This window comes from Oncorhynchus masou, chromosome 6, assembly GCF_036934945.1.
Source record: "Oncorhynchus masou masou isolate Uvic2021 chromosome 6, UVic_Omas_1.1, whole genome shotgun sequence".
Classification (NCBI taxonomy): Eukaryota; Metazoa; Chordata; class Actinopteri; order Salmoniformes; family Salmonidae; genus Oncorhynchus; species Oncorhynchus masou.
Window position 1 is genome coordinate 8,995,934 of NC_088217.1, and position 16,576 is coordinate 9,012,509.

General features: G+C 45.6%; 1 protein-coding gene across 1 annotated transcript in view; it reads right to left on the minus strand.

Moving 5' to 3' along the window:
* Positions 1-13,475: 13,475 nt before the first annotated feature.
* LOC135541240 (putative protein FAM47C) overlaps positions 13,476-16,576 on the minus strand; it is a 14,714-nt gene continuing 11,613 nt past the window's right edge. The window contains exon 9 of the mRNA XM_064967340.1: positions 13,476-13,531. Coding sequence (XP_064823412.1) covers positions 13,476-13,531 — 56 coding nt within the window. The remainder of the gene's footprint in view (positions 13,532-16,576) is intronic.

Consider the following 16,576-nt stretch of genomic DNA (forward strand, 5'->3'; position numbering starts at 1 on the left):
AGCTGTTTCCCCTAAGCAGCCAAGCGTGTCCTTATAGACTCGAGCTGTTTCCCCTAAGCAGCTGTGCAGGCCAGGCGTGTCCTTATAGACTCGAGCTGTTTCCCCTAAGTAGCCAAGCGTGTCCTTATAGACTCGAGCTGTTTCCCCTAAGCAGCTGTGCAGGCCAGGCGTGTCCTTATAGACTCGAGCTGTTTTCCCTAAGCAGCTGTGCAGGCCAGGCGTGTCCTTATAGACTCGAGCTGTTTCCCCTAAGCAGCTGTGCAGGCCAGGCGTGTCCTTATAGACTCGAGCTGTTTCCCCTAAGCAGCCAGGCGTGTCCTTATAGACTCGAGCTGTTTCCCCTAAGCAGCTGTGCAGGCCAGGCGTGTCCTTATAGACTCAAGCTGTTTCCCCTAAGCAGCTGTGCAGGCCAGGCGTGTCCTTATAGACTCGAGCTGTTTCCCCTAAGCAGCTGTGCAGGCCAGGCGTGTCCTTATAGACTCGAGTGGCACAAAATAGAGATTTGGTTATAAATAAAGGACATACATTGATATTTCAAAGGGCCTTAATATCAAAAGCCTTACTCCCTGTAAATACTGCAGTACATAGCATAGCTTCTCCCTGTGTGTGTGTGTGTGCGTTCATGAATAGTGCAGAACATACCGTACATTACCAAACGTATGTGGACACCTGCTCGTCAAACATCTCATTCCAAAAATCATGTGCATTAATATGGAGTTGGTCCCCCTTTGCCGCTATAACAGCCTCCACTCTTCTGGGAAGGCTTTCCACTAGATGTCGGAACATGGCCGCTATAACAGCCTTCACTCTTCTGGGAAGGCTTTCCACTAGATGTCGGAACATGGCCGCTATAACAGCCTCCACTCTTCTGGGAAGGCTTTCCACTAGATGTCGGAACATGGCCGCTATAACAGCCTTCACTCTTCTGGGAAGGCTTTCCACTAGATGTCGGAACATGGCCGCTATAACAGCCTTCACTCTTCTGGGAAGGCTTTCCACTAGATGTCGGAACATGGCCGCTATAACAGCCTTCACTCTTCTGGGAAGGCTTTCCACTAGATGTCGGAACATGGCCGCTATAACAGCCTTCACTCTTCTGGGAAGGCTTTCCACTAGATGTCGGAACATGGCCGCTATAACAGCCTTCACTCTTCTGGGAAGGCTTTCCACTAGATGTCGGAACATGGCCGCTATAACAGCCTTCACTCTTCTGGGAAGGCTTTCCACTAGATGTCGGAACATGGCCGCTATAACAGCCTTCACTCTTCTGGGAAGGCTTTCCACTAGATGTCGGAACATGGCCGCTATAACAGCCTTCACTCTTCTGGGAAGGCTCTCCACTAGATGTCGGAACATGGCCGCTATAACAGCCTTCACTCTTCTGGGAAGGCTTTCCACTAGATGTCGGAACATGGCCGCTATAACAGCCTTCACTCTTCTGGGAAGGCTTTCCACTAGATGTCGGAACATGGCCGCTATAACAGCCTTCACTCTTCTGGGAAGGCTTTCCACTAGATGTCGGAACATGGCCGCTATAACAGCCTTCACTCTTCTGGGAAGGCTTTCCACTAGATGTCGGAACATGGCCGCTATAACAGCCTTCACTCTTCTGGGAAGACTTTCCACTAGATGTCGGAACATGGCCGCTATAACAGCCTTCACTCTTCTGGGAAGGCTTTCCACTAGATGTCGGAACATGGCCGCTATAACAGCCTTCACTCTTCTGGGAAGGCTTTCCACTAGATGTCGGAACATGGCCGCTATAACAGCCTTCACTCTTCTGGGAAGGCTTTCCACTAGATGTCGGAACATGGCCGCTATAACAGCCTTCACTCTTCTGGGAAGGCTTTCCACTTGATGTCGGAACATGGCCGCTATAACAGCCTTCACTCTTCTGGGAAGGCTTTCCACTAGATGTCGGAACATGGCCGCTATAACAGCCTTCACTCTTCTGGGAAGGCTTTCCACTAGATGTCGGAACATGGCCGCTATAACAGCCTCCACTCTTCTGGGAAGGCTTTCCACTAGATGTCGGAACATGGCCGCTATAACAGCCTCCACTCTTCTGGGAAGGCTTTCCACTAGATGTCGGAACATGGCCGCTATAACAGCCTTCACTCTTCTGGGAAGGCTTTCCACTAGATGTCGGAACATGGCCGCTATAACAGCCTTCACTCTTCTGGGAAGGCTTTCCACTAGATGTCGGTACATGGCCGCTATAACAGCCTTCACTCTTCTGGGAAGGCTTTCCACTAGATGTCGGAACATGGCCGCTATAACAGCCTTCACTCTTCTGGGAAGGCTTTCCACTAGATGTCGGAACATGGCGGGGGGACTTGCTTCCATTCAGCCACAAGAGCATTAGTGAGGTCGGGCACTGATGCTGAGCGATTATGCCTGGCTCGCAGTCGGCGTTCCAATTCATCCCAAAGGTGTTTGATGGGGTTGAGGTCAGGGCTTTGTGCAGGCCAGTCAAATTCTTCCACGCTGACCTCGACAAACCATTTCTGTATGGACCTCGCTTTGTGCACTGGGGCATTGACATGCAGGAAATGGCCTTCCCCAAAGCTGTTGCCACAAAGTTGGAAGCACAGAATCATCTAGAATGTCATTGTATGCCGTAGCGTTAAGATTTCCCTTCATTGGAACCAAGGGGCATGAAAATCGTGATTCATCACTCTAGAGAACACATTTTAACCACTGCAGAGTCCAATGGAGGCAAGCTTTGCACCACTCCAGCTGACACTTGGCATTGTGTATGGTGATCTTAGGCTTGTGTGTGGCCATGGAAACCCATTTCGCGAAGCTCCCGACAAACAGTTATTGTGCTGACGTTGCTTCCAGAGGCAGTTTGGAACACGGTAGTGAGTGTTGCAGCCGAGCACAGACAATGTTTAATGCGCTACACACTTCAGCACTTTGCGGCCCCATTCTCTGAGCGTGTGGCCAATTTACGTCTGAGCCATTGCTGCTCAGAGAAGTTTCCACTTCACAATAACAGCATTTATAGTTGACTGGGACAGCTCTAGCAGGGCAGACATTTGACAAACTGACATGTTAGAAAGGTAGCATCCTATGACCCTTGTCACATTGAAAGTCACTGAGCTCTTCAGTAAAGGCCATTCTACTGCCAATGTTTGTCTATGGAGATTGCATGGCTGTGTGCTTGATTTTGTACACCTGTCATCAATGCGTGAATCTGAAATAATCCACTAATTTGATAGAGATGTCCTCATACTTTTGTATTATATAGTGTATGATAGATACCTGGCTGTAGCTCCACTCCCTCATGGAAGGGCCAGTGAAGCATCACCATAACACATCATTAGGAAAGTTCATAGTCTCTGTCTGTTTGTCTGAGTGAGATGCAATGCTGGAGTCACTGAGAGCAGAGTGAGAAAGGCCTTCAGGCTAACAATGTAACAATGTAAAACCCAGTGTGTCATCGGAGAGATTTGGTTATATAAAAACACTTATTACCGCTTCAATAATACTTCATCATTTCTAAATATACACCTAATAAAGGAGTAGCTGATTTATAAGCTTCAGTTTAGTCATGGGGTTTAGGTGATATTGTCTCTGGTTTTAATCTATATCTATATATATATATATAGATTACATTCTGAGAGTTGGCCATATTGAAAAAGGTTGTGCTGGATCCAGTTTGAAGGATGTGAGTCAGACTCAAATACAATGATATTTATGTCAGTCGAACCTCTTATCTAACCTAAAGCAAGTGTTTCTGTCAGTCGAACCTCTTATCTGTCCTAAAGCAATCATTTCTGTCAGTCGAACCTCTTATCTGTCCCAAAGCAAGTATTTCTGCCAGTCGAATCTCTTATCTGACCTAAAGCAAGTGTTCCTGTCAGTCGAACCTCTTATCTGTCCTAAAGCAATCATTTCTGTCAGTCGAACCTCTTATCTGTCCTAAAGCAAGTATTTCTGTCAGTCGAATCTCTTATCTGACCTAAAGCAAGGTTTTCTGTCAGTCGAACCTCTTATCTGTCCTAAAGCAAGTATTTCTGTCAGTCGAATCTCTTACCTGACCGAAAGCTAGGTTTTCTGTCAGTCGAAACTCTTATCTGACCTTAAGCAAGTGTGTCATATGGAGTTATGCTAACTCTTACAAGGGTTCGGGTTATGTAATCAGGCTCAAGTAAAATTGGCTTTTATGTTTCAGGAGCCAGTTCGCTGTGTTCTTTGACTCGCCGTCTGTACCAGCACAGTCACGTACCAGGATGCCTTGCTCCCAGGCAGACTAAATAACTTTTTTGCCCGCTTTGAGGACAATACAGTGCCACTGACACAGCCCGCAACCAAAACATAAGGACTCTCCTTAACTGCAGCCGAGGTGAGTAAAACATTTAAACGTGTTGACCCTCGCAAGGCTGCAGGCCCAGACGGCATCCCCAGCCGCGCCCTCAGAGCATTGCTCAGACCAGCTGGCTGGTGTGTTTACAGACAAATTCAATCAATCCCTATCCCAGTCTGCTGTTCCCAAATGCTTCAAGAGGGCCACCATTGTTCCTGTTCCCAAGAAAGCTAAGGTAACTGAGCTAAACGACTACCGGCCCGTAGCACTCACTTCCTTCATCATGAAGTGCTTTGAGAAACTATTCAAGGACCATATCACCTCCACCCTACATGACACCCTAGACCCACTCCAATTTGCTTACCGCCCTAATAGGTCCACAGACGATGCAATCTCAACCACACTGCACACTGCCCTAAACCATCTGGACAAGAGGAATACCTATGTGAGAATGCTGTTCATCGACTACAGCTCAGCATTTAACACCATAGTACCCACCAAACTCGTCATCAAGCTCGAGACCCTGGGTCTCGACCCCGCCCTGTGCAACTTGGTACTGGACTTCCTGACGGGCCGCCCCCAGGTGGTGAGGGTAGGTAACAACATCTCCACCCCGCTGATCCTCAACACTGGGGCCCCACAAGCGTGCGTGCTCAGCCCCCTCCTGTACTCCCTGTTCACCCACGACTGCGTGGCCACGCACGCCTCCAACTCAATCATCAAGTTTGCGGACGACACAACAGTGGTAGGCTTGATTACCAACAACAACGAGACGGCCTACAGGGAGGAGGTGAGGGCCCTCGGAGTGTGGTGTCAGGAAAATAACCTCACACTCAACGTCAACAAAACTAAGGAGATGATTGTGGACTTCAGGAAACAGCAGAGGGAACACCCCCCTATCCACATCGATGGAACAGTAGTGGAGAGGGTAGTAAGTTTTAAGTTCCTTGGTGTACACATCACAGACAAACTGAATTGGTCCACCCACACAGACAGCATCGTGAAGAAGGCGCAGCAGCGCCTCTTCAACCTCAGGAGGCTGAAGAAATCCGGCTTGTCAGCAAAAGCACTCACAAACTTCTACAGATGCACAATCGAGAGCATCCTGGTGGGCTGTATCACCGCCTGGTACGGCAACTGCTCCGCCCACAACCGTAAGGCTCTCTAGAGGGTAGTGAGGTCTGCACAACGCATCACCGGGGGCAAACAACCTGCCCTCCAGGACACCTACACCACCTGATGTCACAGGAAGGCCATAAAGATCATTAAGGACAACACCCACCCGAGCCACTGCCTGTTCACCCCGCTATCGTCCAGAAGGCGAGGTCAGTACAGGTGCATCAAAGCTGGGACCGAGAGACTGAATAACAGCTTCTATCTCAAGGCCATCAGACTGTTAAACAGCCACCACTAACATTGAGTGGCTGCTGCCAACACACTGACTCAACTCCAGCCACTTTAATAATGGGAATTGATGTAAAATATATCACTAGCCACTTTAAACAATGCTACTTAATATAATGTTTACATACCCTACATTATTTATCTCATATGTATACGTATATACTGTACTCTATATCATCCACTGCATTTTTATGTAATACATGTATCACTAGCCACTTTAACTATGCCACTTTGTTTACATACTCATCTCATATGTATATACTGTACTCGATACCATCTACTGCATCTTGCCTATGCCGCTCTGTACCATCACTCATTCATATATCTTTATGTACATATTCTTTATCCCTTTACACTTATGTGTATAAGGTAGTAGTTTTGGAATTGTTAGCTAGATTACTCGTTGGTTATTACTGCATTGTCGGAACTAGAAGTACAAGCATTTCGCTGCACTCGCATTAACATCTGCTAACCATGTGTATGTGACAAATAACATTTGATTTGATTTGATTTGTATTTCTGTGAGTCAGACGGCCATCTGACCTGGAGCAAGGATTCATACACTTGTCACGGAAGGATTGTACAGTAGGGTTAGGACAGAGTTTAGGAGAGGCTTAAGGACAGGTTTAAGAACAGGGTTTAGGTTGTAGATAGGGTTACATTCTGGAGTAATCAAATATGAAATGGGTTTTTCTGAATACATTTTGAGATGAGTGAGTGAGTGAGACAGACATATCCACTTGACCTAAAGCAATACATGATTCAGTTTTGAGCTGTGATAAATCATATGCTGTATTGATTGGTCTGTTATAAATCATATGCTGTATTGATTGGTCTGTCATAAATCATATGCTGTATTGATTGGTCAGTTATAAATCATATGCTGTATTGATTGGTCTGTTATAAATCATTTGCTGTATTGATTGGTCTGTCATAAATCATACAATGTGTATTGGTCAGTTATAAATCATATGCTGTATTGATTGGTCAGTTATAAATCATATGCTGTATTGATTGGTCTGTTATAAATCCTATGCTGTATTGATTGGTCTGTCATAAATCATTTGCTGCTTGACAGGTTGTTGTAAATCATAAGTGTGTCAGGGGAAAAGGGGTGGAACTGAGCTGTGTTTTTTACTGCATCCCAAATGGCACCCCTTTCCCTACATAGTGCACTCCTTATGACCAAAGCCTTCTGGGTCTGGGTCAAAAAACACTGCCCTATAAAGGGAACAGAGTGCCGTTTTGACTGCTCGACGACGTTTCAATGAGGGAACTGTGCGGTGGCTGAATGACCCACGGATGTTAGATACGATCTGGCAGATGAGGAAGAAATAGTCTGATCAGAAAGGCAGCCCCCTGAGATGTGGTGTAACACAAATCAATTTCAAATGAATCACAGATCAAAATGCTGTGAAATTGGTTTGGACTGCTAACATCTTGATAAGAAAGACTAGGACAAACTAACAGGAGAGAAACAACATTTGGCACAGTAAGCTTGGTGACTGCAAATTCAGACAAAGCAAAGTCCTGCACACACACACACACACACACACAAACACATATACACACACACGCACGCACGTACGCACACACACACACACACACACACACACACACACACACACACACACACACACACACACACATGCACAAGAGCATGCTTACGCACCTACAAACAAACACACACACACTTTTACATTCAGGCCCGTCGCCCAGTCAATATCATTCCTTGTCAATATCATTCCTTGTCTCGTTGAATTGGCTTCAACAAGCTTGTAATTGACAAATAAAATATCTTGCCTCTCTACACATAGAGCTGTATTAAAGCTGCGAAAATGGGATATTCACTTCACACCTGTGCATGTAATTCTAGATTCAACCTTGGTTCAAGGCAACACACAGGTACTTTGTTTATTCTATTCAATCCCCACCTTACATGACCTCAAATGAAACAAGAACGTGGTCTCACTAAAAAAAAAAAAAGTTACATCACAGAAGCGGACATATTATGCGTTGTGACACTGTAGGTCTGGAAATATTGCTTCGAAACGAAACAATAGGTTATTATAATCAATCAGACAGATTGCTTGATTTACATAAGACAATGTAAGACACAGTCGGACATGAAAACGGGGAGGAAATCAAATCCATAATATAATATAGGTCCAATATGACAGAAGACCAAAGGAAAGCAGTTTAGGTTTGGATCTGATACTCAGTCGAGGTGAATGTACCCTATCGGACCATTTATCTCATTATCTTCTGAAGGAAAATATGACTGTGAACAAACACTTGGCCATTTTTACGAAGCCATAAATAACCGTACGCCACAGTGAGAAGGTATGAATCAGTTATTTTTGTAACAACTGTTCATCAGAGAGAAAAACCAAGCCGGCGTCCCATAATGCACCATGTTCCCTACATACTGCATTACTTTTGGCCAGAGCTCTATTGGACCTTGTCATGTGCACTATAGAGACAATAAGATGTAACTTGGGATGCAGCCTGTGTATTTCTTCAGAGGTGACATCCAAGGTTTCACTCTGACTCTGCGTTGCTTGCGAGGCATAATCTGGAATCTGCAATTATTCTTTACGAAGGACAGGAGAAGAGGGGAGGAGAGGAAATGAGAGGAGAGGAGAGAAGGTGAGCAATAAAAGGATTCAGTCAAAGATCTCTGTTCGGAGCGATACAAGGATTCAGACGGAGATCTCTATTCAGAGCGATACAAGGATTCAGTCAAATAAAAGTAACAAGTAATTAAGGGGCAGCAGAAAAATAACAATAGCGAGACGATATACAGGGGGTACCGCTACAGAGTCAATGTGGAGACTATATACAGTGGGTGCCGGTACAGAGTCAATGTGGAGGTGATATACAGGGGGTACCGCTACAGAGTCAATGTGGAGGCTATATACAGGGGGTACCGGTACAGAGTCAATGTGGAGGCTATATACAGGGGGTACCGGTACAGAGTCAATGTGGAGGCTATATACAGGGGGTACCGGTACAGAGTCAATGTGGAGGCTATATACAGGGGGTATAGGTACAGAGTCAATGTGGAGGCTATATACAGGGGTACCGGTACAGAGTCAATGTGGAGGCTATATACAGGGGGTACCGGTACAAAGTCATTGTGGAGGCTATATACAGGGTGTTACGGTACAGAGTCAATGTGGAGGCTACATACAGGGTGTACTGGTACAGAGTCAATGTGGAGGCTATATACAGGGTGTTACGGTGCAGAGTCAATGTGGAGGCTATATACAGGGGGGTACCGGTATAGAGTCAATGTGGAGGCTATATACAGGGCGTGTGTGTGTGTGTGTGTGTGTGTTGTGTGTGTGTGTGTGTTTGTCACACAGCCAGTGGATCAAACAGAATGGCCACAGACACAATCAACACCATTTGACACAGCTTCATCACACAGAGACACACACATGACACACACACACACAGAGATACACACACACACACACACACACACACACACACACACACACACACACACACACACACACACACACACACACACACACACACACACACACACACACACACAGAACTCTAATGTCTCACATTGTCAACTGTGTAGTCCTGTGTGGCTCAGTCGGTAGAGCATGGCGCTTGCAACGCCAAGCGTCGTGGGTTCGATTCCCGCTGGGACCACCCAGCCGACTTGTAAGTCGCTTTGGACAAAAGCGTCTGCTAAATGGGATATATTATATTATATATTAACTGATTTCACTGAGGCCAATACCGTTCATGAATATGTCTACTGAAGTACTTTGAAAACCCATTAACAATGCAGATCAAGTTAGAGAATACAGTACGAGTTGATTTCATGTGAATTATTGGAAGGAATGTCAAGAGTTGAATGCAATTTAATGACGTTCAGCTTCAGAATCTCACTTGTAATTTCACAGCTGGTTCTCACTGCATTTTTATCAAGGTCAAGGTTCAAGGTCAAGAGACAGAAGCAGCAAAAATTACTTCTTCCTTTTCAATATGAAATAGTGTAATGGGGTTTAATTATACTTTATCAACAGAATACAGCCAATGATTAATGAGCAAGAAATTAAAACTTCAAAAGGGTCTGAATATCTCTGCACTTTTTATTCATCTAGTAAACTCACATAATTCACATCACTTCCAATGTCACTTCATTAGCATAAGGACACTTCATTAGCATAATGACACTTCATTAGCATAATGATACCTCATCAGCATAATCAGAATACAATAGCAGGTATTTATAGGGTAATGTTTATAATGTTACCCCATCAGAAACCTAATAAACACAGCAGGTATATACAGTTGAAGTCGGAAGTTTACATACACCTGAGCCAAATACATATTAAACTCAGTTTTTCACAATTCCTGCCATTTACCCCTAGTAAAAATTCCCTGATTTAGGTCAGCTAGGATCAGTCAGTTAGGATCACCACTTTATTTTAAGAATGTGAAATGTCAGAATAATAGTAGAGAGAATTATTTATTTCAGCTTTTATTTCTTTCATCACATTGGGTTAGTGGGTCAGAAGTTTACATACACTCAATTATTATTTGGTAGAATTTCGTTTAAATAGTTTAACTTGGGTCAAACGTTTCGGGAAGACTTCCACAAGCATCCCACAATAAGTTGGGTGAATTTTGGCCCATTCCTCCTGACACAGCTGGTGTAACTGTGTCAGGGTTGTAGCCTCCTTGCTCGCACACGCTTTTTCAATTCTGCCCACAAATGTTCTATGAGATTGAGGTCAGAGCTTGAGGTCAGGGCCAATACCTTGACTTTGTTGTCCTCAAGCCATTTTGCCACAACTTTGGAAGTACACCTGGGGTCATTGTCCATTCGGAAGACTCATTTGTGACCAAGCTTTAACTTCCTGACTGATGTCTTGAGATGTTGCTTCAATAAATCCACATAGCTTCATGAGGGAGGAAAATTATCTATTTTGTGAAGTGCACCAGTCCCTCCTGCAGCAAAGTACCCCCACAACACAAGGCTGCCACCTTCGTGCTTCAAGGTTGGGATGGTGTTCTTCGGCTTGCAAGCCTCCCACTTATTCCTCCAAACATAACGATGGTCATTACAGTCAAACAGTTCTATTTTTTGTTTCATCAGACCAGAGGACAATTCTCAAAAAAGTCTGATCTTTGTCCCCATGTGCAGTTGGAAACAGTGGTCTGGCTTTTTTATGGTGAGCGATTGTAATCTGAATAAAAAGCTGAAATCATATGTATTATGGCCAAAACATAGCCCTGCTAATAACCATAACGGCGCTGTACTTGATCGTGTGTTTGAAAGAGTATTATCAAGTAAGTAACAATTTGTTTACCTTCATTAGACAACTTTGTTAAAATATTTCTGTAATTCAGTTTATTCCCATAGTAATTCGTTATGGATCCATAACTAAATAAATATCAGAATTTTTGAAAGAGTATTTTTAGCATTATTTTGGCTGTGCCTGGTGGAGATTATAACAGAACATGGCCAAGATGTTCATATGTTCATAAATGACCAGCATGGCCAAATAATAGGTCTGGGACAGGTAGCACATCCGGTGAACAGGTCAGGATTCCTTAGCCGCAGGCAGAACAGTTGAAACTGGAGCAGCAGCACGGCCAGGTGGACTGGGGACAGCAAGGAGTCATTCATGCCCGGTAGTCCTGAGGCATGGTCCTAGGGTTCAGGGAGAAAGAAAGAGAGAAAGAGAGAATTAGAGAGAGCATACTTAAATTCACACAGGACACCGGATAAGACAGGAGAAGTACTCCAGATATATCAAACTAACTCTAGCCCCCCAACACATAAACTACTGCAGGATAAATACTGGAGGCTGTGACAGGAGGGGTCAGGAGGGGTCAGGAGACACTGTGGCCCCATCCGATGATACCCCCGGACAGGGCCAAACAGGAAAGATATAACCCCACCGACTTTGCCAAAGCACAGCCCCCCCAACCACTAGAGAGATAGCATAAAGATGCTGATGAAGAAATATAGTACTGTACAGTATATGCTTTTACATTTGGATAAAAAAGCATTTAACCCTCCCGTCATCCTCGTATTGTGCCTACACCCCGTGTCAGGCTGTCCTGTCTTGGCTAAATGCCCGCTGGGCACAAGTGTTACAGTCTTTGCAGATGTATTTCATACACACTCACCGTGTGTGTCTTGGAGTCCTTCTTTGGTGGGCAGAGCTGACACCTCTTCCTGTTACTTGCCCCAGTTGCTGGGGCAGCGAGCGGGGCGGAGGCCGGGCCAGCGGCGGGCTCCTCGGGTTGTTGATCATAAGCCACCGTAGCACTCTGTAGTGCAAGTGCTGACGACGCTTCCGTGCGGAGGAGATGCTGCCTTCTTTGGATCAAAGGCTTCACAAGTGCCTTTCCCAGGTGCTCCATGAACACCCTCCTCTTAATCCGCTTCCCAGGCATCCAGTCAGGCTTGATCTCTCGCCATATGACATAGGCATTGTAGGAGGACACGTCAAGGATGCTGTGGAAGATGACCAGGGGCCAGTGGACATTCATCCGTCTGCACCTCGAGAACTTGTGAAAGACCTTGAGCGGCATGGTAGCGCGAGACACAGTCCTGCTGCTCTCCGCGTCCCACAGGCTGGCCGCGGCCTCGCCTCGGGTCCTGTAGACGCTCGCAGCCCTACGTATACGCTCAGGTCCGTGGCGTCCATGGCTCGCCAGCCATCGCTGTATTTTCTCTCCCCCTGCAGATTTGTCATGTCCACAATTATCCTTTCTATTGCCGGCTTGACGAACAGGTGGAAGGCGTCACGGCCGGCTCAGCGCAGCAGATCACACGGGAGACAATTTGATTTTGCCGTTTTTTGGACAGCAACGTCCCCCTTTCAGCTTGGGCGGAGGTCATCTCTTCCTCCGGGTTTACCTCCGGGTCTTCCTCTGAAGAGAGCGACTGCGACACGTCGTCGGCCTCCTCCTTGCACTCGGTGTTGTATTCCTCCCAGTCTTCTTCTTCCGAAACCTCTTCCTCCTCCTCCTTGGAATCACAGTAGTCTTTTTGACCGACGCTGGAGAAGATCTGTTCTAGGACCTGCACCGCGGTGAAACACGCGGCCATGGTGGATTGGATCAACTGATTGGATCAACTGAGCAGCGGGGAATAGCACTGACAACTTTGTGCTGACAATATTAGTGTCCTCTCTATGGCCAGCTTACAAGGGAGACTAGGTGAATCAACAAGGCCCTGTCGCGCCACTGTCACGCCTCTGGGCATGTGTAGCCGCGTGCCGTGTGCAGTTCACCCCTGATGCACCGCTGGCTGGCTGCCCTCTTGTACACCGCGGGACATGTCCGGGCATGTGTAGCCGTGCCTGCTGTTCACCCCTGTCAGAGCACCGTTGGGCTTGTGTAGCCATGTGCACTACATGGACAGCTGAACTCAGAAGCCTTTACATGGCCTCTCTCACTGCCTCGCTCTCACCGCGGTGGAGTGCCACACACACACACACAGCAGAAACAATAACATAAACCTTGCTAATGGCTAGCTGGCTGGGTCACTCTTACCCGAGCACAGAGAGGACTCCCCCCGAAAGACAGGGCCTGGGTCACTCTGACCCCAGGACGGAGGGGGAGCCCCGCCTCACACAGTAGACACAATAACATACACCTGGCTGGCTGGGTCACTGACCCCGAGCACAGAGGGGAAGCCCTCGAACACAACTTCGCCACTCACGGTAGACACAATAACATTCACCTCGCTAGTGCTGGCCGGCTGGCCGCGTCACTCTGACCCCGAGCACAGAGGGCAGCACTCCAAACGCAGGGCCTGGGTCTTACCTGAGGACGACAGGAGGGTTATTAAAGCATTTTGGAGATATAAGCCACATGCATTTGTTTAGTCTGACAAGTAAACATAGCTTACAGTACGTATTGTAGTAAACATGGGAAAGTGCCTAATTCTTTACATAAAGGCCATGTCCAGACTTTCTCGCTGACCTCAAGTACTCATTAACTCTGTCTTTAATGTTTTTTTCCGGGTTTTTTTATTTTTTTATTTTACCTTTATTTAACCAGGCAAGTCAGTTAAGAACACATTCTTATTTTCAATGACTGCCTGGGAACAATGGGTTAACTGCCTCACTGAGTTGCCTGAATTCCTATTGGATCTTGTAGTCAGAGCAGATAATATTCAAACTTTTGGTGACTTTAATAGTCACATGGAAAAGTCCACAGACCCACTCCAAAATGCTTTCATCGACTTAGTGTGTTTTGTACAACATGTCTCCGGACCTACTCACAACCACAGTCATACTCTGAACCTAGTTTTGTCCCATGGAATAAATGTTGTGGATCTTAATGTTTTTCCTCATAATCCTGGACTATCGGACCACCATTTTATTACGTTTGCAATCGCAACAAATAATCTGCTCAGACCCCAACCAAGGATCATCAAAAGTTGTGCTATAAATTCTCAGACAACCCAAAGATTTATTGATGCCCTCCCTCTGCCTACTCAAGGATGTCAGAGGACAAAAATCAGTTAACCACCTAACTGAGAAACTCAATTTAACCTTGCGCAATACCCTAGATGCAGTCGCACCCCTAAAAACTAAAAACATTTGTCATAAGAAACTAGCACCCTGGTATACAGAAAATACCTGAGCTCTGAAGCAAGCTTCCACAAAATTGGAACGGAAATGGCGCCACACCAAACTGGAAGTCTTCTGACTAGCTTGGAAAGACAGCACTGTGCCGTATCGAAGAGCCTGACTGTAACGCTCCGGGTGTCGTGGGTGTGGAGTCATACGCATGAAACAGAGAGTAAAAGAGCACAGTATTGCAATGCACTCAAGCAACACTGGGTGCTCAAAATCAAATGCCCCAAACACAGGGGACGAAAACAGTCCAGCAAAATACACGACCAGGAACACATTCCTCTACTACCTACACGAAGGTCACAATGATTAATCCCGCACAAAGAAACAGGCGGACCGGCTGTCTTATAAAGCCCAATTAATGACTCACTAACAGGTGCTAACAATAAACATATAAGGAGGGGGAGGAAAGACAATCAGTGACAGCTAATAGGCCGGCGACGACAACCGCCGAGCGTCACCCAACCGGGAAGGGGAGCCACCCTCGGTTGGACTCGTGACCCTGACTGCTGCTCGCTCATCCTATTTTCAACTTATTCAACTTATTTGAGGAAAATAAGAACAATCCAAGGAGTATTGTCACAAAGCTAACTAAAAAGCAGCATTCCCCAAGAGAGGATGGCTTTAACTTCAGCAGTGATAAATTCATGAACTTATTTGAGGAAAAGATCATGATCATTAGAATGCAAATTACGGACTCCTATTTAAATCTGCTTATTCCTCCAAAGCTCAGTTGGCCTGAGTCTGCACAACTCTGCCAGGACCTAGGATCAAGAGAGACACTCAAGTCTTTTAGTACTATATCTCTTGACACAATGATGAAAATAATCATGGTCTCTAAACCTTCAAGCTGCATACTGGAACCTATTCCAACTAAACTACTGAAAGAGCTGCTTCCAGTGCTTGGCCCTCCTATGTTGAACATAATAAACGTCTCTATCCACCGGATGTGTACCAAACTCACTAAAAGTGGCAGTAATTAATAAGCCTCTCTTGAAAAAGCCAAACCTTGACCCAGAAAATATAAAAACTATAGATCTTATCGGTCAGAAAGATACCAGTTTGTCTCTGTGGATGACTTGTCCTCTGACAAATCAACTGTAAATGTTGGTGTTCCTCAAGGTTCCATTTTAGGACCACTATTGTTTTCACTATATATTTTACCTGTTGCTGAAGTCATTAAAAAAAAAAACATAATGTTAACTTTCGCTGCTATGCGGACACAAAGCTGTACATTTCGATGAAACATGGTGAAGACCAAAATTGCTCTCACTGGAAGCCTGTGTTTCAGACATAAAGAAGTGGATGGTTGCAAATGTTCTACTTTTAAACTTGGACAAAACAGAGATGCTTGTTCTAGGTCTCAAGAAACAAAGAGATCTTCTGTTGAATCTGACAATTAAATCTTGATGGTTGTACAGTCGTCTCAAATAAAACTGTGAAGGACCTCGGCTTTACTCTGGACCCTGATCTCTCTTTTGACAAAAATATCAAGACTGTTTCAAGGACAGCTTTTTTCCATCTACGTAACATTGCAGAAATCAGAGAAAAAAAAATTATGCAGAAAAATTCATCCAAGCTTTTGTCACTTCTAGGTTAGACTACTGCAATGCTCTACTTTCTGGCTACCCGGATAAAGCACTAAATAAACTTCAGTTAGTGCTAAATATGACTGCTAGAATCCTGACTAGAACCAAACATTTTTATAATATTACTCCAGTGCTAGCCTCTCTACACTGGCTTCCTGTCAAGGCAAGGGCTGATTTCAAGGTTTTACTGCTAACCTACAAAGCATTACATGGGCTTGCTCCTACCTATCTTTCCGATTTGGTACTGCATACCTACATGTACGCTACGGTCACAAGACGCAGGCCTCCTAATTGTCCCTAGAATTTCTAAGCAAACAGCTGGAGGCAGGGCTTTCTCCTATAGAGCTCCATTTTTATGGAATGCTCTGCCTACCCATGTGAGAGACACAGACACAGTCTCAACCTTTAAGTCTTTACTGAAGACTCATCTCTTCAGTGGGTCATATGATCGAGTGTCGTCTGGCCCAGGAGTGTGAAGGTGAACGGAAAGGCACTGGAGCAACGAACCGCCCTTGCTGTCTCTGCCATGGCCGGTTCCCCTCTCTCCAATGGGATTCTCTGCCTCTAACCCTATTACAGGGGCTGAGTCACTGGCTTACTGGTGCTCTTCCATGCCGTCCCTAGGAGGGGTGCGTTAC